Source organism: Scyliorhinus torazame, chromosome 21 (genome assembly GCF_047496885.1).
Source record: "Scyliorhinus torazame isolate Kashiwa2021f chromosome 21, sScyTor2.1, whole genome shotgun sequence".
Taxonomy (NCBI): domain Eukaryota; kingdom Metazoa; phylum Chordata; class Chondrichthyes; order Carcharhiniformes; family Scyliorhinidae; genus Scyliorhinus; species Scyliorhinus torazame.
Genome location: NC_092727.1, coordinates 108,863,931 through 108,890,823, shown reverse-complemented (window position 1 = coordinate 108,890,823; position 26,893 = coordinate 108,863,931). Strand labels below are relative to the sequence as shown.

At 47.7% G+C, this 26,893-nt stretch overlaps 1 protein-coding gene across 1 annotated transcript; it reads left to right on the top strand.

The window, feature by feature from the left end:
- The first annotated feature begins 770 nt into the window (after nt 1–770).
- On the top strand, nt 771–26,893 carry LOC140398029 (cyclin-dependent kinase 6-like). The gene is made up of 7 exons (XM_072486253.1): nt 771–991; nt 4,429–4,564; nt 9,893–10,060; nt 12,300–12,409; nt 14,239–14,289; nt 17,213–17,348; nt 26,480–26,893. Exons 1-7 carry the CDS (start codon nt 771–773, stop codon nt 26,564–26,566), a joined length of 909 nt encoding a protein of 302 aa, XP_072342354.1. The 3' UTR covers nt 26,567–26,893.

Below are 26,893 nucleotides of genomic sequence, written 5' to 3'. Positions count from 1 at the left end.
TCTTCATTCCAGGAAACATTCTTGTGAACCTCCTCTGGACCCTTTCCAAGGCCAGCACATCTTTCCTTAGATTGTCCGGCTTCAAACAACCCCAGCATTATGATTTACACATGCTAATCTGGCTCTGGACCAGTGAGAGCGTGAACCAGATTACATCGGCTGCGCGGGCCGGGAGCATCGCGCGCTGTTCGCCGTCCATCGCAAATCCCATTTTGCGGCTCTCCCGCTATTCTCACTTACAGAGATTTGCGCCGGTCACAACCAGGCCAGAGAATCGCCCCTATTGTTTTTTGGGAAGAATGAAAAATAAATTTGAAGGATCCCACTGTCTCCCATACTTGGAGTTTTTTGTCAATTAACCCTTTATATGTAGAGATTATATTTCTTCAATAGGAATTGTACATATCCTGACTCACCTCCTCTCTTGATTTTTTTGAATAAAACAAGGAGGAACGTCAAAGGGATATTGTCCAAATGTCCACAAAATTCCTCAGTTCATTTTCCTAGAAAAATAGACTTACGCCGCTTGGCTGTTAGAATGTGATTAGTAATTGCCTGTGTAATACAGGCACAGCTATCAAAGATAAACCAATATCTTAAGACAATGTTGATATAGCATATAGATAATCTGATATCACTAATATTTCAATGTCGTTCATACCATTTTCAGAGTTTGACATGAAAGTACACATTTGTCAGGACTTTGCTGCTAACAACGTTTGTTAACACCAGGTGGTGCTGTTCAGTCTTGGGACTAATTACCAGTCCGAATGGAGAATAGTCCTCCTGTGCGATACGAGCTGATAGCCGAGATTGGAGAAGGAGCTTATGGAAAAGTGTACAAAGCAAGAGACCTGGAAAATAATGGGAGGTTTGTGGCACTGAAAAGAATTGAGATTCCCAGAACACAAGAAGGCATCCCTTTCATAGTAATTCGGGAGGTGGCCTGGTTAAAACAGTTAGAAGTCTTTGACCATCCAAATGTCATCAGGTGAGATTACTCATGCATTCAATCCGATGAGGTTTTGCTCCTGTGTATTCCCCCACCCCCCCGAAGTGTTTATCCTTTGTCCAACGTTTTTGATCAATAAGATTGGACAAGCAAGCTTGAGATCAGCCATACACTAGAATATAGAATTGAATTTACAGTGCAGAAGGAGGCCATTTGGCCCATCGAGTCTGCACCGGCCCTTGGAAAGAGCACCCTACTTTTAAAAACAATAAATTTAGAGTGCCCAATTATTTTTTCCAATTAAGGGGCAATTTAGCATGTCCAATCCGCCTACCCTGCACATCTTTTGGGGTTCTGGGGGGCGAGACCCACATAGACATAGGGAGAATGTGTACCGCATGGATGGTGACCCAAGGCCAGGATCGAACCCGGGTCCTCGGCGCCGTGAGACAGCAGTGCTAACCACTGCACCATCGTGCCGCCCTTAAGAGCACCCGACTTAAGCTCACACCTCCACCCCATCCCCGTAACCCTGTAATCGCCCCCTAACCTTTTTGGACAATAAGGGTAATTTAGCGTGGCTGTTCTCAACCCATCTGGAGCTATTTTTGAGAAGAGAGGAGAGGGCCTTCAACTGATTTATAGAATCCTTAAAAGTGCAGAAGGAAGGCCCATCGAGTCTGCACCAACCATCCAAAAGAGCAGCCTATCTAGATGCGCACCTTACCCAACCTGCCCTGTCCCGTAACCTAATCTGCACATCCCTGGCCACTGAGGGGCAATTTAACATGGCCAATCCACCTAAACTGCATATCTTTTTGGACTGTGGGAGGAAACCGGAGCACCCGGAGGAAACCCACGCAGGCACGGGGAGAACGTACAAACTCCATCCAGACAGTGACCCACCGCTGGAAACGAACCCGGGTATCTGGTGCTGTGAGTCAGAAATGCTAAACCGCTCTGCCGCCCATATTTGTAATGTTTCCTGCATATAATTTAGCAGAGACAAGTGCAACTTAATCTTTGAAGAAGGATGAGGGTCATGGATTCGTGAAAGGATAAACATCTTTAAAGAAACCAACATCACAGTAGTAAATATGGGTAGGAGTTTATGGCCATGTCGTGGTGGGGTCGGGCTAAAATATGCGGTGCTTAAAAGTCCATTGACTTTGACGGGGCTGGAACGTCCTGGTAGAGGGGGGGCGGGGTGGGGGGGGGGGGGGTGCGGTGCTGTAAAATTCCATCTTTTGCCTCTGATTTGCATATGAGTTTAATAGTATGTCGAAAAGTTCATGATTTGAAAACCCAAGTTTGTTGTCTGGATTTTTTTTTTAGAATTGAAGGGGAGGATCTCCTGAAATTATAGAAACCTATTTGATTTGCTGAAAAATTGCTAAAATCAGACCTCAGTTCTTCCTTAATCTTTCATGCTATGTCCAGCCCAGCAAGGGGGAAAATTGATCTGATCTCTGGACTAATCCACTGTTTGTCTTCAAAGCATTGACCGAGGTTATGCAACAATGGCTTAAAAGTAGCAGTTCTTCCATAATTTTGTTCATCCCGATGGAATGGTCAACCTCAGAGTTTCAGTCATAAACTGTGGGTCCACACTTGTACTGCCACACCTCCGTACAATGATTATTCAGCTACCAATCACTGCCAGTGTTAAAATGTCAGTTCTCCACTAGTTACTCATTTTCAAGTAGGTCAAGTGTTACCTGATGAAGCCCAATGATGCACTGTTCTGCAGAGTACTGCTAGTTATCCAGTTCATCAAGTTGCTATCGTATCTACTTTATCATTACTACATCTACTACTACATCTACATCATCTACTTTATCATTACCACAGCGTAGTCCGTTCATCGTGAACAATTTTTTTTTTCTGCAAGCTTTACGACTTTTACTGAAACAAACGAGAAAGAACATAGATTAAAACATTTTTTTCCGGAAACTAGTACCTTGAACTACAAAACAAAACTTTCCCCTCTCAATTTTACAGAACCAAAAATCCCATTCCTGATTATACTTCACTCTTTCCTGGAAGTGGACACTCCATTCTCCCAGAACCAGTTCAGAATAATTCTTTGCTCCCAGTTGTTCACTTCCATTCTTTTCCTTTGGGGGCCCTGAGCCCGAGAACTGACTTTCACAGTGAAGGTTCTCCAGGAGATCCTCCCTCCATCTCAAGCAATGTGAATCATCTGGTCTTGTTTTAAATCCTCATGATTTGGGCCTTTAAAAAAAATAAATTTAGAGTACCCAATTATTTTTTTCCAATTAAGGGGCAATTTAGCATGGCCAATCCACCTAACCTGCACATCTTTTGGGTTGTGGGGTGAGCCCCACACAGACACGGGAAGAATGTGCAAACCCAACACGGACAGTGACCCGGGGCCGAGATTGAACTTGGGTCCTCGGTGCTGTGAGGCAGCAGTGCTAACCACTGCGCACTGTGTCACCCGATTTTGGTCTTTTCTAAGCACAGGGTCCCACCCAGATTCGTGAAAGAATGCAGTGGCCTGCCAAGTTTCTCAGCCCACTCCTCCCCCTTTCATTGCGAACAGGTTTTGCAAACTTTGTACTAATGGACAAGTTTCATGGGTTCTCAGGGAGACGTATTGACCTCCTCGACTTGAACTCATTGCAGATGCAGGAAACAAAGTTTTGCTGCCTAAAAGGAAATGGATGACATTATTCCTTCTCAACCTTGAAGTGCTACCCTGCGTCTGTTGCCAGTAATCGGCAGTTTATGAATAAACACCCTAGGTCAGTGGTTTTTCCGCCATCTCATCCCCCCAAAATGGGGAAACATTTACATGGGTGCATTTTAAAGGTTCAGAATAACTGCTGTTGGCCTTTGGAGCACTTGACCCAGTTATAACAGACATCAGTTAAACCAAGTCAATGCAGATCAGTCCGTTGTATGAGGCTTGAGTGATACCATCCCATTCATTTGGTTAGCTGGTTTTGGTGATGACCGTTGCAATTCACCCTGCATGACCCTGATTTCAGTAGGTCATCAGAAGCTCACAGGCTCTGTTGAACACAACAGAATGTTAAGCAGAAGTTGGATAAGCACATGCGAGTTAACGCAATAAAGGGTTTGCTGATAGAGTTAGAAATAAGAGTGGGAAGAAGCTCGTGTGCAGCATAAACAGTTCAGGCAAAATGGCCCGTGTTTGTCATCTGAATTCTACAAAACTGAATTTTTGGTCGTTCCCCTCAAAGCCACTCACCACCCCGACTTAGAAATGTATCGTCGTTCCTTCGCTGTCGATGGGCCAAAATTCTGGAACCCGCTCCAGAATTTGGGCCACGAATTTCCAAAATCAGGCACTTTCCTAACTTTGGTTTGTTTCTTCACAGTGACAACTTGTATGTGATGCACCTTTGACATAATAAGGCCTCTCAAGAAGTGTTATCAAACAAAATGGAACATTGCTGCAGTGAAGACCTTTTCCTCTTGTCTTTCAGGTTATTTAACGTAGATCTTGGAGCTCAGACCGATCAACTAATGAAATTGACACTTGTGTTTGAACTCATTGAGCAAGATTTATCAACTTTTTTGACGAAAGTTCACAAGCCAGGGCTTCCGCATAATAAAGTGAAGGTAGGCCTGGGTATAATACACTTTGGAACAGTTTTGTCCTTGAGCTCTCCTATATGTTGGAAGGCAGTGAGGAATGATTGAAAGTGATGATTATTGTTCAAGGAAACAAAACCTTCACATGCCTTCTCAGGTTTAAGTGACCCCAATTTGGAGGAGATCGGGGCTGGATTCTCCGTCGGCAGGATCCTCTGCTTCGCCGGCAGTGCAGTCGCGCCCTCGGATTTCCTGACGGCGTGGGGGTGCCCATAATTGGAACCCCTATTGGCCGGCTGCCAGGATAGAGGATCTCCCTGCCGGCGGGGGCGCATCGCACCTGAAGACGGGTGCGGCAGGACACAGAATCCCCCGCCTCCGGATCTTTCTGAATGTGTCAGTCACAGGTGACTGTGGACTATTGCTCATAGTAAACTGTGCTGGCTTTCCAGTGCGCTTATGAGCACAAGGGTTTTGTCCCCCACATTTTATGAGTAGACAGACAGGCCCAACAAATCTACATGACTTGAAAGATCGCGGGATTTGTGCGGGTTCTCTGCAAAAATGGAATGTACGTACACCTAGCAAACTCTGCGACCAAACAGAACTCCACCTGCAAAGTTGGCCACGCACCCAACTCCTAAGTGTTTCCCTCCTGGCTGTACTTGTGAAGGAAGGGATGGAGGGGGAGGTTGGAGGAGTGATGGGCTCATGGTTCCCAGATTTTTAGGTGCACTGGCAGCTGACTGAGGTCCGTGCAGATCAGTTGTCCAGCATGGCAGCACAGTGACTAGCACAGTTGCTTCACACCACCAGGGTCCCACGTTCGATTCCCGGCTTGGATCACTGTCTGTGTGGAGTCTGCACGTTCCCCCCGTGTCTGCATGGGTTTCCTCTGGGTGTTCTGGTTTCCTCCCACAAGTTCCGAAAGACGTTCTTGTCAGGTGAATTGGATATTCTGAATTCTTCCTCAGTGTACCCGGGATGTACTTCCTCAGACGCCGGAATGTGACGACTAGGGGATTTTCACAGTAACTTCATTGCAGTGTTAACATAAACCTACTTGTGACAATAAAGATTATTATTATGATTATTATCTGGTGTTGCTGCAGGGAGCGGACCAGAGAAAGGAGGCCCAAAGAGTGAAGGAGACCGGGTGAGGCTGCAGTCCAGTCGCAGGCAGCCTGTTCGGAAGGCAGGCCTCGACTGATGTATCCGTCAGATGTCTGAAGGACTGTACCCTATTCATTTCTCAGGGGGTGCCATCGGACAACGCCACGACGTACTACGAGGTGGCCTGAAGCCTCGGTTCAGGTGCTGCAGAGCCTTCACTGTTGAAATAAAGATGAGGCCCTCGACATTCAAGAGTCTGTCTGCCTTCCAGACATCCCTGGGAGATCTGCGAGGAACAACGTTCGGCAAGTTACTGACACTTAGTGCCAGAGCTGGAGAGCTCTTCAAATTTGGAAAGTTTGCGGTGGAGCAAAGGCACCAAATATCTTGAGAATTTTTCTAAAACGCTTGGTGTAGCCGGCGTGCGTGTGGCTGTGAAGATGATCTCTTCGGGACCTGAATGGGCTACCTCCCCTTTGCTGCCTGGCGATTTGTCACTCTGGCGTGCGAATGAGCAGCACAATGGAAGCCTACCACAGCTCATCTTGGTAAAACCAATCACTGCGTGCTGACTGGAGGATGGTACCCCAGTGGACGGAGATATGATCAGTGCCAAGGCCTACCCCAGTCCTGCTGTAGCTGACGGTGCCATTTTGAAACGATCAAGTCCATGCTCTGAAAAGTTCACGGTAGCCAGGCTTCGGTTTGTGGTTTTGTGAAAGGGAAATCGGGTTTAATCAATTTATTGGAGTTCTTTGAAGAACATATGCTGTGGATAAAGGGTAACCAGTGGATGTACTGTACTCACATTTTCAAAAGGCATTAGATAAAGTGCTGCACAACAGACTTGTGAGAAAATTTAGATCTAATGGAATAATAAAAGGGTAGTAGGAACACAGATATGAAATTGGTTGACTGGCAGGAAACAGAGCAGTGGTTAATGGTTATCTTTTCAACACTGGAGGAGGATATATAGTGGAGTTGCCCAGGGATCAGTTTTAAGACCCTTGTTCTTCCTCAAGGACCACGACCTGGACCTTGGAGCACAATTTCAAAATATGCAAACAAAACAAAACATGGAAGTGTAGTGAACCATGAGAGCGATAGTGCAGAAGTTAAAAAAGACATAGCCAGCTTGGTGGAATGGACAGAGAAGTGTGGTGATTCATTTTTAGTAGAAAGATTGTGGTACCGTGGTTGCACTGCTGCCTCACAGTGTCAGGGACCCGGTTTCAATTCCGGCCTTGGGTGACTATCTGTGTGGAGTTTGCACATTCTCCATGTGTCTGCGTGGGTTTCCTCCGGTTGCTCTGGTTTCCCCCCACAGTCCAAAGATGTGCAGGTTTGGTGGATTGGCCATGTTAAATTGCCCCTTAAGTGTCTAAAGATCTGTAGGTTAGATGGGGTTGTGAGGATAGGGCGGGGGCTTGGGCTATGTAGCGTCCTCTATCAGAGGGTTGGTGCAGACTCAATGGGTCGATGGCGCCCTTGTGCACTGTAGTTACTCTGGAAAGATCACGGAGAGAGAATGTAAAGTAATGGGGCAACTCTAAAGGGAGCATGAGAGCAGATGGACCTGGATGTATCTGTGCATAAATCATTGAGGGTGACAGGATGAATTTGGAGCAGGGTGAATAAAAGGATACGGCACCCGAGGCTTTCTCCATAGGGGCGTAGGGTAGAAAAGCAAGGGAGTTAACTTTGTTTAAAACACTGGTTGAACCTCGGATTGGAGTATTGCACCCACTGGAATTCTGGGATTATTCTTTCGGAAACCGTAAAGGCATGAGGAAAAGGTGCAGAAGAGATTCACAAGAATGGTTCCTGGGATGAGGAACTTCAGTTAAGAAGATCGATAGCAGAAGCTGGGACTATTTTCCTTGGAAGGAGAAGATTGAATGAGATTTGATAGAGGTATTCAAATCATGAGCTACCGAGCAGGTTGGAAGAAACCATTCCCATTGATGGAAGTATCGAGTACCAGAGGGCACCGATTGAAGGCAAATGACAAAAGGAACAACAGCAACATGAGGAAACCCTTCTTCGCGCAGCGAGTAGTTCGGATCTGGAATGCGCCCCCTCAGAGTAATGTGGAGGCAGGATCAGTCGAGGCATTTAATTGGACATTTCTCTGAAGAGGAAGGATGTACAGGGACAGGGGGAACAAGGATGTGTGGCACTGGGTGGATTTCTCCATCAAAGGGTCAATAGAACATAGAAAATACAGCACAGAACAGGCCCTTCGGCCCACGATGTTGTGCCGAACCTTTGTCCTAGATTAATCATAGATTATCATTGAATTTACAGTGCAGAAGGAGGCCATTCGGCCCACTGAGTCTGCACCAGCTCTTGGAAAGAGCACCCTACCCAAACTCAACACCTCCACCCAACACCAAGGGCAATTTGGACATTAAGGGCAATTTATCATGGCCAATCCACCTACCCTGCACATCTTTGGACTGTGGGAGGAAACCGGAGCACCCGGAGGAAACCCACGCAGACACGGGGAGGACGTGCAGACTCCGCACAGACAGTGACCCAAGCCAGAATCGAACCTGGGACCCTGGAGCTGTGAAGCAATTGTGCTATCCACGATGCTACCGTGCTGCCCTTAAGAACAAATAAATCTACACTATATCATTTTACCGTAAAATGCGGACACATTGAGCGGTATTTACCGGCTGTTCACATCGGTGGGAAATTCCGGTGCCACATCGTCACGCTGGCCTCCGGGTGACGAGGGGCACTGTCACCGGGAAATCCCGTTGACAACGGCGGGGTCGGTAGATCCCGCTGGCGGACCGCCTCCGCTGGCGGAAAACACACAGCGGGGTGGTCAGTAAATCGCCCCCAAAGTGTTGAAAGACCTCCTTCTGTGCTATAACCATTCTATAATTCTATATTGAGAAGATACATTTTCTCATTGTGGCAAGACCCACACCTTCTCACATTAGATGTGGATGAAAGATCTGTGGAATACACGACAATCCGGGGGAAATAGCTGGTCCCTGGGAGAGAAGCTCGGTAGTCTGGAACTCTTTTCAGGCAAGGTACATGACAAGCACATAGTAATGTGCAGCTGACCGCATGAGATCAGATTGGGATGGTGGCCGTGGCTGGACTCCACAAATCGACAGGCGGTGGTGTTTTCCACCACCCACCCCGCGAGGTATTTGTGGAGGTCCTGCTGCCGTCAATGGCTTTTCCCGTTGCTTGCACCCTCCACCGTGTCCAGGGGATATGCGGGTGTTGCCATTGTCAGGACCAGAGATCCCGTCAACGTGAAGGGCAAAAGAATTTTGGCGTGGGATCTTGGGCGAAATTCTCCCCCAACGGCGGGATGTCCGCCGACTGGCGCTAAAGACGGCGCCAATCAGACGGGCATCGCGCCGGCCCAAAGGTGCGGAATGCTCCGCATCGTTGGCGGCCTAGCCCCAACATTGAGGGGCTAGGCCGACGGCGGAGGGATTTCCGCCCCGCCAGCTGGCGGAAATGGCGTTTGTTGCCCCGCCAGCTGGCGCAGAAATGCGGCTCATGCGCGGGAGCGTCAGCGGCCGCTGACAGTTTCCCGGCGCATGCGCGGGAGTGTCAGCGGCCGCTGTCAGTTTCCCGCGCATGCGCAGTGGGGAGAGTCTCTTCCGCCTCCGCCATGGTGGAGGCCGTAGCGGAGGCGGAAGGGAAAGAGTGCCCCCACGGCACAGGCCCGCCCGCGGATCGGTGGGCCCCGATCGCAGGCCAGGCCACCGTGCGGGCACCCCCCGGGGCCAGATCGCCCCGCGCCCCTCCCCAGGACCCCGGAGCCCGCCCACGCCGCCTGGTCCCGCCGGTAAATACCAGGTTTGATTTACGTCGGCGGGACAGGCAATTCCTGGGCGGGACTTCGGCCCATCCGGGCCGGAGAATCCAGCGGGGGGTCCCGCCAACCGGCGCGGCCCGATTCCCGCCCCCGCCCAATCTCCGGTACCGGAGACTTCGGCGGGGGCGGGATTCACGTCGGCCAACGGCCATTCTCCGACTCGGCGGGGGGTTGGAGAATGACGCCCCTTGTTTCCCACTGAAGTATTTGACTCTTGCCATCCCGAGTTCCAAACGGCGCATAATTAGCGACACTTCACAACTGTACCGATGTGTGACAATGTAGCAATGTTCTCCAGTAAATGCGGTGAAGTTGTACAGTAACTTTCTTTCAAACAACCTCACTTTATAGTACTGTCTTTAACTGTTTTATCATTGTATATTTAGGACATAATGGTACAACTATTTAGAGGCTTGGATTTTCTCCATTCAAACCGTGTGGTGCATCGAGATTTGAAGCCACAAAACATCCTGGTTTCAAACAGTGGCCAGGTGAAGCTCGCTGACTTTGGTCTGGCCCGAGTGTACAGCTTCAACATGGCACTGACCCCAGTGGTAAGTTCTTAAAAGTGTATTGCTGCATTTTGTCACAATGGTGGTCCCTTGGCCTTTCAGGTCGGCAGGAGCTCATGTAGGCAGGACTTTTACAATCATAAAGGTTTAAGATTGACAGCGATCTTCAATCCATGAAATGGACACATTGGACATAATGCAGCTCGTCACAGTGGGAACCATGGCGACCGGGCCCACTTAATTATAGAATCGCTACAGTGCAGAAGGAGGCCATTCGGCCCATCGAGTCTGCACTGATCCTCTGAAAGAGCACGCTATCTAGGCCCCCACCCCCGCAAACCTGTAACCCCGCCCAATCGTTGGACACTTAAGGGGCAATTTAGCATGGCCAATCCACCTGACCTGCACATTTTTGGACTAGGAGGAAACCGGAGCACCCGGAGGAAACCCACGCACACATGAGGAGCAACTCCACAAAGACAGTCATCAGAACCCGGGTCCCTGGCGCTATGAGGCAGCAATGCTAACCTGTGTGCCACCCTGCTGCCCATACTTCCTGATTAGTGCAACACACTTCATTAAACAAGCAGAATCATATCTTTAGGAGGTGCAAGAATCCTAGTCGAAGCAGGGTGCTGTGTTAGCCAGTTTCTTGAGCTCATTAATATTGACACGCCTTTTTAATAGACATTGTGCATTAATGATCAGCTAGACTGTTTGGGGCACAGTGCTTGGAGCTGCCTTGAGGTACTTTCTTTCCTATTAGTTCCACACCCTGGAAGTTCTACTCCCGAGATCGCACAGGCCACTGGGCGCACAGCTGACTGGAAAACAACGCTTTTTCAATCATTTAATTAAGTTGGAAGGCAGAAGGGACTGATATAGTTACAAGTCAGGGTGGTGTTTGGTTTGGACGGGAACTTGTCTCTGTCTTTAGCCACCCCCCTTCACGAAAGGTCACACTGGCAAGGATTGTGGAGAACTGTTATAGACCAGCACTTCAGGTAACTCAGCTTCTCTTGCGGGGCAGTGTGCAGCATACATCACAATTTCAATATATTGTCGATAATTGGCGAAAAGGTAAAACAGAGTAGTGACAAGCATGTCACTATGTTTGAACTGGTGTGTCCAGAACTTGTCACTGCATCAGAATAAATCAGCATTCAGTCTGAGGATCCTTGGGTGGGATTCTCTGATCCCGCGCCAGGTCGGAGAATCGCCGGGGCAGGGCGGCGAATCCCGCGATGCCTCTCTGCCGCCGACCGGAGAATCGGCGGCAATGGCATAGTCGCCGTGGCGACGGTCGGGAGCCGCGCTCGACGGGCCGAATGTCCGCCGGCGTCGTTCGCGTGTGGTCCTACCTGCCGGGACCTCGCCGTTCTGTCTGCGGGGGCCGTCCTGATGGGGGTGGAGGGGGAATCCGACTCCGGGGGGAGCCTCCACGGTGACCAGGCCCACGATCGGAGCCTACCGATTGGCGGGGGGGGCTATTCCGGGGGGGGGACACCTATGTTCCTCTCCGCCAGCCCCTGTAGGTCTCCGCCATGTTGCGTGGGGGCCGGCGCGGAGACGTCAACCCACGCGCACGCGCAGTCCAGCACCGCCCGGATCGGCAGCTGAAGCTGCGTGAAGCGCTGCAGTGCCGTGCTGGCCCCCTGTGCGGTGCAGGATCGCTGCTCCTAGCGGCCACATGATGCTCCGGCGTTTACGACGGCCTCAACACTCAGCCCCATTACTGGAAAATCCCGCCCCTTATTTCCTGGTACCTCCTGCCGTAGGTTCTTTTGCACCGTACACCGTGTTGTGTAATGGGGTCACGAGAAACAGATTTACAGCAGAGTTTAACACCTTGGAGGGTTGAAAGACTCAAATGGGTCATCAGGGGTGACAATGAATTAAAAGTAACCATAAATACATGTACTTGGTTTGTAAGAATTCAATGGTAAACCAGAATATTAGTGACAATTTTCTTCCTTTTATTAAAACACTTTAAGATTTTATCCCTTGAAGTTAGTTCCCTTGCTGCCCGAACAATGAATAAAATCTCTAGTTGGACTCTCAGGAATGAGAGTGTTTGATTTAGTCCCACTGCTTAAGTTTGCCTTCAGTGTTATAGAGATGGAACCCCCCCGCCCCCCCCCCCCCCCACCCTCCCCTTCCGAACAGTATCATAAGCTGAGTTCCCCCTCCTCTACCTATCTCCATTATTAGCAGTGTTTATACCAGAGCAGGGAACCTGTTTTGAAGGTGAATCTTTCGAACTAATCTGTCTCTTATTTAGGTCGTTACGCTCTGGTATCGAGCACCAGAAGTCCTTTTGTATTCAAGATACACGGCAGCTGTTGACATTTGGAGCGTTGGCTGCATATTCGCTGAAATACTTCAACTCCAGTAAGATACCAAGCAGCTAACCGATGATAAATGTAGGGATTTAGTTAGAACTTGGTGCCCATGAATATTCCCATTAATACTTTGGTGCTTTTAAAATGAATCTGGCTGTTATTGATTCGTATAATATTCCAAGCCATGTAAAAATAGTGGTCTATTGTTGTAATTGATGTTGGATAGAAATGTTAAAGATCATGAAGGGACTGGATAGTGTAGACGGGGAGAAACTGTTCCCGCTCGTAAAAGGATCAAGACGAGAGGGCACAGGTTTAAAGTGATTTGCAAAAGAAGCAACTGTGATAGGAGGAAAAGCTATTCCACACAGCGAGTAATTCCGAGTGGAATGCACCGCCTGGAAGTGTGGTGGAGGCTGGTTTAGTCGAGGCATTCCGGAGGCTGTTAGATGATGACTTGAATGGAAACAATGTGCAGGGGTCCGGGGGAAAGCCAGGGGAACAGCACTAAGTCATGATGCTCATTTGGAAAGTCTGTGCAGTCACGATGGGCCGAATGGCCTCCTTCTGCACCATGACAATTCTGTGATTCCTAAATTCTTGCTCTGTGCTGGGGAAGATCCATTCACATGGGCGGTATTGTTTGTTACCATATTGTAACCCAGTGTAATCCCACCTGCTGTCATAGTACAACACATTTTAATCCCAATCTGTCATAGCTAATCTGTTTGCTGTCATAGAATGACACCATTCTTTACTGTATCCTAAGTGCCTACCTAACTCCACTTTCTGTAACAACGTGCACCCCTATTTTTCTCATTTTGTAATCATTTTTAGCCCATTCTGGCTTAATTTAACCTCATATAATCCTGTTGCCGTCCATTCCGTAATCTTATGAGGCACTGTTCTCTTCCATGTCTAGTCTCACTGAACACTGCATAGCTCTTTTCGTAACCCCATCATTTGCCACACTATTGGGTGGGGTTTTCCAGTGTTCTCACCAGTGGGAACTTCCACTCTCACTGAAGGAGACACACCCTCCCCCTCCCTCCCCCCCCCCCCCCCCCAGTGGCAGGTGCCCCCAGCGGCGGGATGGGCGAGCCACGCAAAATACCCTAAACATTGGCAAGGCGGGAAGATCCCACCGGCGGCCAGCTGCCTCCGCTGCCAGAAAACACGCCATGGAGAAAATTCCCGGCCATAATCTCTCTGTAACTTTATCATGTAACTGGGTTTGTGCCCCATCGTAACCCCATTCTGTGCTCCAGTATAACCCTCGTGTAACTTCATTGTCTGCCATATGTAGCAAATTTTGCAAAGGCGAGAGTGTACTGTTGGGTCAAAACATCAATAGTTTGTTTTTTGGAAGGATTGTGTGAAATTTGAATTTGAGCAATACATTAACTGCTGTCAAACTATTCTCACCTGGGCTCCACTTTATGGGCCGCTTGTTTTAAAAACTAGATTAAAGCCAGCCAAAGTTTCTGTTTGAAGAAAATGAGCTTCTGACCACTGCCTCACAGACTATGTGACGTCCCGCTCTGAACAAAAGGTTAACACAACGGCAGTGCGTGTAAATCAAATCAATCCACTATTTCTCTCAAGCAAAGCGTCCAGTGCTTGAAAAAGATTAACTGTTGGGAGAGTGAAAGGGGGTGAATAACACTGAAAGATGAAGCCTAGTTGGTAGAAATTACATGACATGGAGTGCAGCGAATGATTGACACCACGTGGAGCAGTGAGAGCTCGATTCTCATTCAGGGATTTGATGATGTTGAGATTAAAAGAAAGATGTGGTTTAATGTCTCCAGGGGTTGAAGTCGAAATAATAGTGAATGGATCTCACGTCGTTTGACATCTTTCTTTTTTAAATTTCAGACCATTTCTTTGTGGAATTTCAGATATTAATCAGCTTCAAAAAATATTTGAGTAAGTATCATGCCCGGCACACAGATGGTGAGTGATCCACGAAGAGAAAAGCAAATGAACTGCGGATGCTGGTATCTGAAACATAAGTAGAAAATGCTGCAAAATCTCAGCAGGTCTGGCAGCACCTGTGGAGAGAGAAGGGAACTAACGTTTTGAGATTGGAGCTAACGTTTCGAGTCTCTTTGTCAAATCCTTTTGTTGTGAATGATCCATCTGGTTTAGAATGCAGGGCTTTTAAGTTACGACTGCTGACAAATGAATTGTTGGTGGCGTTTTACCAATTCCCTGGCCATTCAGCAGTTATTAAATTTTGACAGCGAGGCTTGCAGTTAACCAGCAGTAACCCTCATAGCTGATTAACAAGATTATGCATAATGCCCTGAGTGTTGGGTGGGGTTACTGGGTTATGGGGATAGGGTGGAGGTGCGGGCTTGGGTAGGGAGCTCTTTCCAAGAGCCGGTGCAGGCGCGATGGGCCGAATGGCCTCCTTCTGCACTGTAAATTCTGTGATTCTATGCAGAGTAAACCGAGGTTTGGGACTAATTTGGACCACTCTTCAAAAGAGCCAACCCAGGTTTGATGGGCCAAATCACCTACTCCTGTCCTATTTGACCACAATGATAGAGTAAATCTATCTCATTGGACAAAGCATTTCATTATATGATCTGACACAAATTCTAAGCCCAAAACGTTAACTTTTCTTAATAGAGATGCTGAAGGTCCTGCAGTTTATCCTTGTTATCTCAGCAGCATCTCATCTACCTATTTTGCTTAATGAGATTTAACCATTCACTGTGATGTGCTACCCCCCACACCACCATCCACTACATTCAACATTCACTGCACGTGCTGCTGGAACACTGTGGCAGCCGTGTGAACCATCTACAAAATGCACTGCAGTAACTTGCCAAGGCTCCTTCGCCAGCACCTGTAACCCCTGCCATCTCGTGGAAGAAGGGTAGCAGATGCATTGTGAACAGGAAGGTGGTTGTGGTTGGAGATCAGTCATTTCAGATCCAGGACATCACTGAAGGAGTTCCTCAGGGCAGTGTCCTAGGTCCAGCTGCTTCATCAATGGTCGGAATTCTCCGGCCGCTCACTGGTGCTAGCAGTGCTCCCCCTCCCTTGGGTTTCCTAGCGGTGGCTCCAATGGGAAATTCCCGCTGACAGCGGCGGGAGCAGAGAAACCCGCCGCCAGCAAATGGCGCGCCTCCGAGAAACCCACGGCTGGGGGACTGGATAATCCAGCCCTTAACTTTCCTTCCATTGTAAGGTCAGAAGTGAGATGTTGCTGTTGATTGCAAAATGTCCAGCACCATTCGCTACTCCTCAGATACTGAAGCAGTTCACGTGCATATGCAGCAAGACCTGGACAATATCCAGGCTTGGGCTGACAAGTGGCAAGTTACATTCGTGCCACACAAGTGACCATCTCCAATAAGAGAGAATCAAGCCATCGCTCCTTGACATTCAATGGCATTACCATCACTGAATCCCCCACTATCAACATCCTGGGGGTTACCATTGACTAGAAACTGAACTGAAGTAGCCACATAAACACTGTGGCCACAAGAGCAGGTCAGAGGCTGCGACTCCTGCAGCGAGTAACTCACCTCCTGACTTCCCCAAACCTGTCCATACAGGGCACAAGTCAGGAGTGTGGTACAAATTCTCCCCTTGCCTGGATGAGTTCAGCTCCAACACTCAAGGAGCTCAACACCACCCAGGACAAAGCAACCCACTTCATTGGCACCCCATCCACAACATCTCACTCCCTCAACCACTAACGCACAGTAGCAGCAGTGTGTACCACCTACAAGATACACCGCAGGAACTCACCAGGGTTCCTTTGATAGCACCTTGCAAACCCATGACCGCTTCCATCGAGAAGGACAAGGGCAGTACACACATGGGAACACAACCACCTGGCAGTTCCCCTCCAAGCCACTCAACATCCTGACTGGGAAATATATTGCATTCCTTCATTGTCACTCGGTCAAATTCCTGGAATTCCTTCCCGAACCGTGGGTGTACCTACACCACATGGATTGCAGTGGTTCACGAAGACAGCTGACCACCACCTTCTCAAGGGAAGTTAAGGATGGGCAGTGACCAAGTCAGAAGCCCACATGCCTTGACTGAATAAAAAAAACACCTGCAAGTTCCCCTCCAAAGCCACACCTATCCTGACTTGAAACTATTATCATCGTTGCTTCACTGTCGCTGGATCAAAATCCTACACTTCCCAATGTAACAGCACTGGGGGTGTATCTGCCACACATGTACTAAAGTGATTCAAGAAGGCAGCTCACCACCACCTTTTCGAAGGAAAATGAAAGCTGAAATTGCCAGCGATACTCGCACTCCGTGAATGAATATTGAAAATGCTGGCCAGCGAACACTCTTGTATGTTAGAGTGTTTAACAGCTGAATTGTTAGAGGTAGTTCTTTTAAAGATACAAATTTTACAATTGGGGCAGCAATAGAGGAAAACAGGATAAATGTCTCTTTCCCCAATTACGCCCCATTATCACATGCAATGCCGCACCCCATCCACCCAGCACCAGAATCGCCAGAATTTCTGACGGGCCAAGAAAGCAACAGGTGGATCTAGATTCCTGCCCAGGTTCTGCTGCCACTCACGTCAACTAAAGCTGTAATTTAAATCTAAAGTTATTCGTAATGAATTAAGTAAAGGTCATTGCACGGTTCTGCATTCGTCTGAGCATCCAGCTGACTAAACCCAGGGAGCGGTGGACAGGGAAATGAATGTGCGAGGAAGAAAGCCATTGGCTGCAGTCGACATGATGATTTAGGGAGCTTCTCGTACTGAAAGCAGACGCTCACTAAACACATCATTAAAAGGTATTCAGTGTTTAATGAGCTGCTGGTAGTTGGATTAACCTTAGCCTTATCTTTTCAGTATGCTCGGTCTTCCTGATGAAGAGGAATGGCCTGCTGATTCCCCGCTGCCCTACAGCTCCTTCACTGCCAGGCCACTGAAGCCCATTGAAGATTTACTGCCTCAGATTGATTCATTAGGAAAAGACCTTCTCCTTGTGAGTTCGCCTGTTCGACAATTCAGTGTTCTGTTTAAATAACAACACCTTATATTTATCTCGTGCCTGTAACATAATGAAATGTCCAAAGGCGCTATTGCTGGAGCATTGTCAAGCAAAATCTGGCCACAAAGCCACACATGGAGATGTTAAGAGGTCAGATGACAAAAGGTTTGGTCAAAGAGCTAGGTTTTAAAGGGCATCGTGAAGCAAGAAAGCGAGGTTAGAGGCGGAGCAGTGTAAGGAGAAAATTCCAGAGCTCAGGTCCTCGGCAACCAGGTCGGCATGGTCACCAACGATGGAACGATTAAAACTGGTGGGGTTGCTCAAGAGGCCAGAATTGATGAGCGTAAATATCAGAGGTGTGAGGCTGGAAGCGAGATTTGTAAAGATAGGAGGGAGCGAGGCCATGGAAAGATTTGGAAACTAGGATGAGAATTTTAAAACCTTGCTGGATCAGGAGGCAGTGTAGATCTGAGCACAGGGACGGTGGTTGGGGAATACTATTCTCTTCCTTTGTTTATTGTGCAGATAGGATTTCTACCCCCTCCTCCAGGCCTACGTTCACTTTGGGCTGATTTCTATGTGCCCCCGGGATGGGGCATGTAAAATGGGGCAGGCTCATTCCTATAATATGGTGGGGGGGGGGGAATCAGGTGGGTGCTGATATTAGCAGCCTGCCCTTCATATTGAAATGAACACTCAACCCTGATCACATCATGTCCACACTGTATAATGATCCTGAAAGTGCAGAAATGTGGCACGAGCAGGTAATTTTCGTCAAAATAATGTTCATAGCGAAATTCCGAACCTTTATTTTCTTTCCTGTGGATTCCTGTGGAGTCCGTCAGTATCCCATTGCCAAGTGCGCTCTTTGTTTTTAAAAAAGATATGTTTATTCAAAATTTTCAACCAAACACTCCAGAAAGAAAGAAAGAAAAACAAAATTGTACATAGGAAATCAAACAAGAATACATTAACCCCATTTAACCAATCAAGTGCTCTCTTTGTGACATGTGTATGTGTCAGTATCAAATCTGATGTGATGTCTGGGTGCTGATCCTGACTGAAGAGAAGCGGCAGCTTGGTGAATGACCCCCAAGGAGCTCCTGCAACGGGAGTGGTCCGTAATCTCTTATTGCAAGGGTTGTGAGGTGGCGGTGAAGCTGCTGGCACCATGTCCGAGGCTGGCTGTCTGACCCGTCTTCCTCGCTCTCTAGCTCCGCACTGACCTTGTGAGCGGGGCATGTGTGTGTCACGGATGGTGCCAATCTGAGCAGGTTCCTGTCCCTCAGCACTCCCTCAAGGTCCTCTGCCTGCATAAGGATAGCTTTGTATTATACGCTGTTAATAACCAATTGCACTTTGTGTGGTTCATTTGGTCGTGAATTTAGAAAGTGCCTTTGAACAGTATGCATTGGGGAAGTTGGGGGGCACAGAACGGCTGCTGAGGCTCCACTCCGGGGCTGTGTCCAGAAGTTTCCCAAACGTGTTAACCCCAGCCACCCTTGAACTCCCAACCTCCCCATAGGGTGGCTTGTCCTCTCCCCCAATCAGGCCTGTTCCACCCTCAGTGTGCTGCATTTCAAATGCTCCAGATTTACGTTAAATCCTTAAGCACCCTTATCCTGCGCTACCTGCACATGCCTCAATAACTTGCCCTTCTGCACTCTTTGGCATTTCATCTCTGGCCTTTCATTCATCCTCCTTGCTTTGCATAACCCTTGCAATAAGGGATTATGGACCACTCCCGTTGCGGGAGGTCCCTGGGGGTCATTCGCCAAGCTGCTGCTTCTCTTCAGTCAGGGTCAGCACCCAGCCATCGCATCAGATTTGATACTGACACAGACACATGTCACAAAGAGAGCACTTGGCATGTTTGGCCTCACTCTTAGTGGCACAGGCTCTTGATCCGACACTTGGACCCCCTCTTTAAACCCCCCCCCTCTCTTTTCACCCTTAAAAACCTTCGCAAAACCCATCTTTACCACCAAACATGCCGTGACTGATCTTCCAAACTGTCTCCATTTCTTTCATTTTTGGTCTACCCCACCCACCCCCCACCAAACTCCAGTTGTTCAAACAGTTAATAATACAACATGGTGCTTTTTAAATGTCACACTTTGAGCAGACCCCAGTTCCTCATAGTTATTTTCAGTATTCAGCTTCTTTAGGGCCCTTTAACTGGGAGATGGAGACACCATTTGCCGTTTTTATAATTTGTTCACATTTGGAGGAGAAACTACGAGTTTAGTGTCCAGCTGGTGTCGGAGTCCATCTGGATTTCATAAGTGGTTCGTGCTGGAGGAGAGCAAGAAACATTTTTTTTGTTTTGTTTTGGAGGCGATACTGGTCCCAGAACCAGACAGCGTCAAAATGGTCGAGTCTCCCCAGGCTGTCTGCAAGGGTGATCGGATGCTGCAGCATCCAGGCGAGCCACTGGGGGGCATCGCCGAGCTGCATAACGAGCCGGGTCCTCTTGCAGAGGGGAAAAAAAAAGAAAGGGCACTGCAACATTTCAGCTTTCGGGTCGATTCTCCGTAACTGATCTGCACCAGAATTGTAAATCACCAAAATAATAACGATAACCAACTCCAGTAAATCAGGACACAATTGGGGCAGAATTTCATCTGGCTGCCTGGTTAAAATCCCAGTGGGCCGGCAGAGGGGACGACGACAAAGCAAATTGGAAAGGGAACCATCCCATCGACTCCTTACCCCCCCCCCCCCCCCCCCCCCCCCCCCGAGTGATGTCAGGTGTTTCGCACTTCCACCATTGTGCATCTGCTGGCTGCTGATCGGAAAACCTGCCGCTTTCTCCATTTTTAATTCCAAATATCGGTGGGCATGGCCTGTGGTGGGCAAATAATGGGAGCGTCCATGGTCCCATCGCCGTGCGCCATGGCACGAAAAGGACGCTAAGAATATTGCAAGTGCCTGGAAGAAATTTCAATGCTGAACACGCAAAATGAGTGATGCCCTCTGCAAGGTGATGCAGTATGGCAGCAGTGGGTCACCTCGCTTCCCATCTGGGTTCCAAGTGCGGCCCAGGGGACATTATGTTGACCGTCGCCCACGCGCAGGGTTGCCAATTTCCACCAATCTCCATCCGCGTAGTTCTTCCCCTACTGGTGCGACTGAAGCCATTTGCTCGTAAAATCGGGAGCAAGCGAAGTGAGGTGTGCGCTGACTGCTCACGACATTGACTGTGAGAGCCGTGCGTCCAAAGTGTAAACATCTCTTTTACTGTTTGAAGTTGATGGCAGCTCTATTAATATATAAATGATGAAGCACTTTCTATAACTCGTTATGAAAACATTTAGCGTGTATTAAATCTTATTCACAGGGCCGTGGTTAGTGAACAAGCCCAATTTCAATCTTCCGGCCCACTGAGATGAAGGAGGGTCACTCATGCGGCCCACTCACAGGCTGAGGTTGCCCATCATTACATTATGCTCCCTCTCCCCTCTCTCTCTCTCTCGCTCGCTGCCCCGGCTGCTTCAGATCTTTGCCAGAAAAGCCACCACAATGTTCCCTTTGTTGTCCTGAAGCCAGACCACCAGGCCTCACTGCTACAGGCGACGGAGGCCCGCTTTAACATCTTCTCCTTCCCCTTGAGGCAAGTACATACCTCCCCAGGTGACTCACCTGATGAAGGAGCTCTACTCCGAAAGCTCGTGATTCCAAATAAACCTGTTGGACTTTAACCTGGTGTTGTAAGACTTCTTAGTGTTAATGTAAGCCTATTTGTGACAATAAAGATTATTATTATTAAATATGAACTTAAATAATTAACTACTAAAGATAAAATCTTAATGTAAAAGTGGAAGCAGATAGGATAAACAAAGTCGGCAGTGGCATATCTATTTCTAATGTAGATAAGATTTAAATGCGATCCAGGGCTGTGGTATTGAACCAGGTGGGTTGATACCATTTCTTGTTCAATCTGGATTTTCACATGCAAAATGGACACCTGTTTTAGAGTGATATAATTCCGTACAAACACCAGCTGCCTCTCTCCCTTTCTGGAATCCTCACCCTCGTCCAGAAGCAAATCCCCCCCGAAACGGGGGAGGAAAACCCAGTTCTTGCATACAGTCTTCCATGAACATCACCTGCTCTCAACTCACCCTGAAGCTTGCCCTTATTTACTCTTAAAGGGACCTGCATTTTTTAAAAAAATGTTTTTTTTATTGGGTTTTTGAACAAAAGTATATTTGCCGTTATGTACACAGGATATGATATATATATATTAGAAGAAGAGAAGGGCACACACACACAAATCACAACGGGAAAGAAAAAAAAAAGGTAACAACACGAGAGAAATATAAAATCAATTATTTACACACAAGTAGGCACCTGTTTGTGGGGGGGGGGGGGGCAGATATACATCTGGGTGCCGGAGAGACAACCACGGAAGGCAATACTAGAATGGGTCCGGTGCTGCTGCCGTTCCTTGCCTCTCCCGGACGGACCTCGCCGCCGCTGTCGTCTCGCACCCACCTCCGCATCAGCCGACCCTCCCGTCTTCTGCCCGCATTCTCCTCTTTCTCTGTTCCTGTGGATGCCAAGTTTGTTAATGTTTCCCTGCCTCTTCCCACCCCCCACCCCCACCACCTCCCTGGCACTCCTCTATTGTTCCCTGTCTCTTCCCTCTCCACCCCCCCCCCCCCCGTGGTTCACCTTTCCTTTCTCTTAGATTTAGCTGTCCCGCCCCCCCCCCCCCCTCCCTGTCTATCTCTCCCCCTCATGCTTTGGCTACTTTCCCCTGGTTCTTGGCTACCTGGCTATTCTTCTGCTTGTTCGTTGGCCACAAACAGGTCGCGGAACAATTGGGTGAATGGCTCATTTGATTTTCTCCATTTGGAGAGATTCCGAGAGGTCGGACAGCCAGTCTGCAGCTTTGGGTGGTGCTGCTGACCGCCAGCCGAACAGGATTCCACAGCGGGCGATCAGGGAGGCAAAGGCAAGGGCGTCTGCCCTCCTCCCCAGGAATAGATCTGGCTGGTCTGAAACCCCGAAGACCGCCACTTTCGGGCATGGCTCCACCCTCACCCCCACCACTTTGGACATTGCCTCGAAGAAGGCTGTCCAGTATTCCACAAGTCTGGGGCAAGACCAGAACGTGGGCATGGTGGCCGGGTCTCCTTGGTTCACATTTATCCTCCACCTCCGGGAAGAACCTACTCATACGGGTTCTTGTTAAGTGGACTCTATGTACCACTTTTAGTTGCGTCAGGCTGAGCCTTGCGGGGACCTGCATTTTTAAAGTTGTCATAAGTATCAACTTTTATGTTTCCTAACCATCTTGCCAGAATCCTCAAGGCACTGAGTTGGCCCAAGTGCCGAAAATAATGTGAAAGCCTTACTTTCAAAGCCTCTTGCTGCTATAAGATCTGAGGCTTTTCCAAAGATTAATAAGCAAGATCTTTATTGTAGGGCTTAATACAGTACCTTCTGTTGGAACATTAATTTCAGCACAAAGTTTCAGCTACCAAATCTTACTTAATACCAGCAGGTACGGAACAAAATAAAAAACCCATTGAATGCCTCTTCTCACAAGTACTGTACAATTTGTACCATTGTGGACTCCTAGTAACCACTTAATCAGCGGTAAAGTTCCCTAACAACAAAGAAAGCCTGGAGGCAACTATCAGCCATAATATTAAAATCTACATCATTCAATCATGACCATTCCTACGCATTCTGTAACTGGATCCCATGGCCTCGGTCAAACAGAGGGGACTTGGCAAATTTGATTACCCATCATGTTGAGTCGACCTTGCCTCTGAATCAAAGTAACAAAGGTCATGGATTAAACTGTACTCTGGGGCCTGAGCACATAATCGAGGTCGAAGGTATTCTGGAATGTTGCGAGGGGGTTAGTTCTGTTGCTGAAAATTTCCAATTTCCCTAGAAGCTTGATCCATCAAGCATGGCATCTGTTGCTTTACTTAAAACCTTAAAGAGTATGGAGCGCTGAGGGAGGGAAATCGTCATGAGAAAAGAAAAGCTGAGAAGGAAGGATGAAGAAAACATTTCCCGAATTTCAGTAATTGTGACTTTACTAATTTAATTTCGTTGGCAGTCGAGAAATATGAGACGAGCTGAAAAATCAGAAACCATATGTACCATCCAAATTTTCATCCAACATTTAAGCAGACAACAAGCAGGCGGAATCTGAAAATGTGACAAAAAATCCAATATTTGTTCGTCCAATTCTGGAGCATGCAAAAGATATCAATAACATTGACATTCGTTTGGTGGTGACAGAATTTGAGTATTGCTGAGACATGCTGTTGAAGCTTTTCGTTTTGCACTCATCAGGACTGATTCGCAAAATACCAATTGTTTAGGGAATAACAATGTATACTGTATGAAAAGAGAGTTCTCATTGGTTGGCAAGTGGGCTCTATATTAGTCGAGGCATTGTCATGGAGAATGCACCAAGGAACAGTTAACTGCCAAGCTTTTGTTTCAGTTCAAATCAAACATGTTAATTCTGATAGATCAAGATATTGGCATGAGGAACGAGCCAGGGAATGGCCTTGGTTTTGTTGAAAAAGACACAATGTGTGTGTATGCCCTTTCTGTCATAAAAGGACAGGGCTCCATATGTGAATAGATATGGATTCTACCACACATAGCACGGTACGGTAGCACAGTGGTTAGCACTGTTGCTTCACAGCACCAGGGTCCCAGGTTTGATTCCTGCTTGGGTCCCTGTATGTGCGGAGTCTGCACGTTATCCCCGTAACTGCGTGGGTTTCCTCCGGGTGCTCCGGTTTCCTCCCACAAGTCCCGAAAGATGTGCTTGTTAGGTGAATTGGACATTCTCAATTCTCCCTCAATGTACCCGAACAGGCGCTGGAGTGTGGTGACTAAGGGATTTTCACAGTAACTTCATTGCAGTGTTAATGTAAGCCTACTTATGACAGTAATAAAGATTATTGTTATTATTAAGTAAGCCACACTGCAAGAGCGTTAGAAATTCTTTAAATGGTTGCCCGTGTAATCCTTAGCACAATCAGAATTGTTTAGCAAGTGCTGTTCAATCCTGAAAAACATCTGATGATGCACAATGTGTTTTGGGTTTTGCAAGCATGGGCTGGTTGGGTACAATTAGTACTTTGCCTGTTTCATACAGTTGAAGGGATGTGCTGTTTGATACGATGCAACAGTCATTGTGGGACACATACCAGGCATCACACAGGCATTGAAATTCATATACCACATTACTAATTGGAGTGATAGGCAGAACATCCTTTTGGCTTGACAGCAGCATCTCGTTTGTGGAGAATACGGCAAGCTTCACCGGTTGCTCAAACTTTTGAGATACCTTACCCCTGAGGTAGACTGGGTACTTTTCAGGATCTTTTGAGGGCCTTGGGCCCTTATTGCCCCTTTTGCAGTTGGTAGTCTTGCAAATCTGTCCTGATGAAATGAAATGAAAATGAAAATCGCTTATTGTCACAAGTAGGCTTCAAATGAAGTTACTGTGAAAAGCCCCTAGTCACCACATTCCGGCGCCTGTTCGGGGAGGCCGGTACGGGAATGCAGGATGAAAAGTTTTGATCGCATGTTTCTTTTTTGAGCACTAATTAAGTTTGAAGCGATCCAAAGACACCTTGCACAATTCTGTACGAATCAGTCTGGTGTAAGATTTGGAATGGGCATCACCACAGCAAAAGAGAGAAGAAATAGACTAACAATGTTTCATAAAATATGGAATGGACTGGTGGGAATTGACAGAAACAAGTACCGTCTGTCCTCTGGCAATGACAGAACATGAGGTAGACATTGACACAATCTACAAAGACTATTTTTTACCGAGACTGGGAATTTCCGCTCCTGTTCGTGTCGGGCGGGTTCGGTGGCGAGAGCGGAAAATATCGCGAGAAACCCAAAGGCGTGTTTCACATTGACATAAAATCAGTAAGTGATTGTCCCCTCCCCCTATTAGTGGAGGCTACGCATCCCGCTGTGCAAGGTCAGGAGCCTCATTGTAAGAATTTACAAGATTATCGGGCCCATATGCTGGAACCACGCCAAAAGAAAAATCCATCCATGACCGTGTGGTGTCAGGGTGGCGTGAAGCATGACTGGGCTCAGAAGGTGTACACCCGGCGAGCAGTACTCCCAGGGGCGCTCAGAGATGTGTGCAGTGTTCAGGGGGGAGAGGGTCATGCAAGGCTAATGACAGGAGGTTCTAGGGCAACACCAGTTTGATGCCAGAGGTTGCCAGGTGGTGCACCTGGGTGGAAAGTGTTTCCAGGTTTGCTACCTGTGAACCTGGGCAGCCTTTAAAAATGGTGCTCAGATCATTGAGACGCCGATTTGATGGCGGGGCGGGTGAATTAGATACCGCCCGCCGGCAATCCACCGTGAAGCCCATGCCTGCAACATCTTCCCTCTACGTTCCGGACTATACGGCGGAAAAAGCCACCGTTGCCGCCTGCAAGCCCAACACTACTTTTCCCGCCCAAAGTCGGCCTCGGCAGATATCGGAGAAAAATCAGCCCAGTTTTTCAGCAATCTTTCCTCCCAAGGATAATCCCACAGTGGAACAAGCTACCAAAGGAAATAGTCACAGCCCCCCATCACTACAAATCTTCTAACTACCCATCTGTAGATTATTTCCATTTCGGCAAGCCAAAGCAGACGGAATGCTTCTCGTTCGACCTGACCTCTCTAGAATGAGACGTTTAAGAGGAGGTGGACATAAAAAGTTCCAGAGCACGAGTTGAAGCAGGGTAGGTTCCCCCTGGTGTGCTGAACAACAAGTATCACCCAGCCAGCAGCACCAAAACAAATTACCTAATGGTTTATCCCAGTTTGGGTTATTTTGTTGTCTGCAAGTAGCGGCTGCTTCTACAACAACTGTGGCTACAGCACAAAGATAATTTGCTTGGCAGACATGGAGAGCAGGATAAGCTTTCCCTTCCATTCAGCTGCATTTGTTCCCGAACCACATTAGATTTTATTGTTTTCATCAGTGAAGTATTCTCTACATCAAAAGATGTGAGGAAAGTGATTGTTAACATTTAGCCCTGGCTCACTGTTTGCTAATTTTATCCGATTATGTGCTTTTTCTTCCAAATGGGCCACTTTAATCCTCTTATTTTTTTCAGAAATGCCTGCACTTCAGTCCAGTCCGAAGGACGTCCACCTATGAAGCACTTGCCCATTCTTATTTCTGTGATGTGCCAGGTCATTGAGGTCCGTAGCCACAAATGAACAAGAGGGCCCTATGCGTTGATCTAAAAGGAGGCTAATCTCTACTTAAAATTAGCACTAACTATACAGAAATAGTAGGGAGAAGTAATGTGACTACAATAGGTGTACAATAGTTAAATCAGTTCCATCTAATACAGCTGCGAACCATAAGTGAAAAGTACTTCAGCGAACATAAAGCACTTTGGGACACTTAGAGGTTATGAATGGTGCTATATAAATGAAACTTTTTAACATTTGAAACACAGGCAACTGAAGAAAATTTTCCAGTGTTTTGATTGCTAAATGTTCGGGGTTTTAGTTTTGAATGA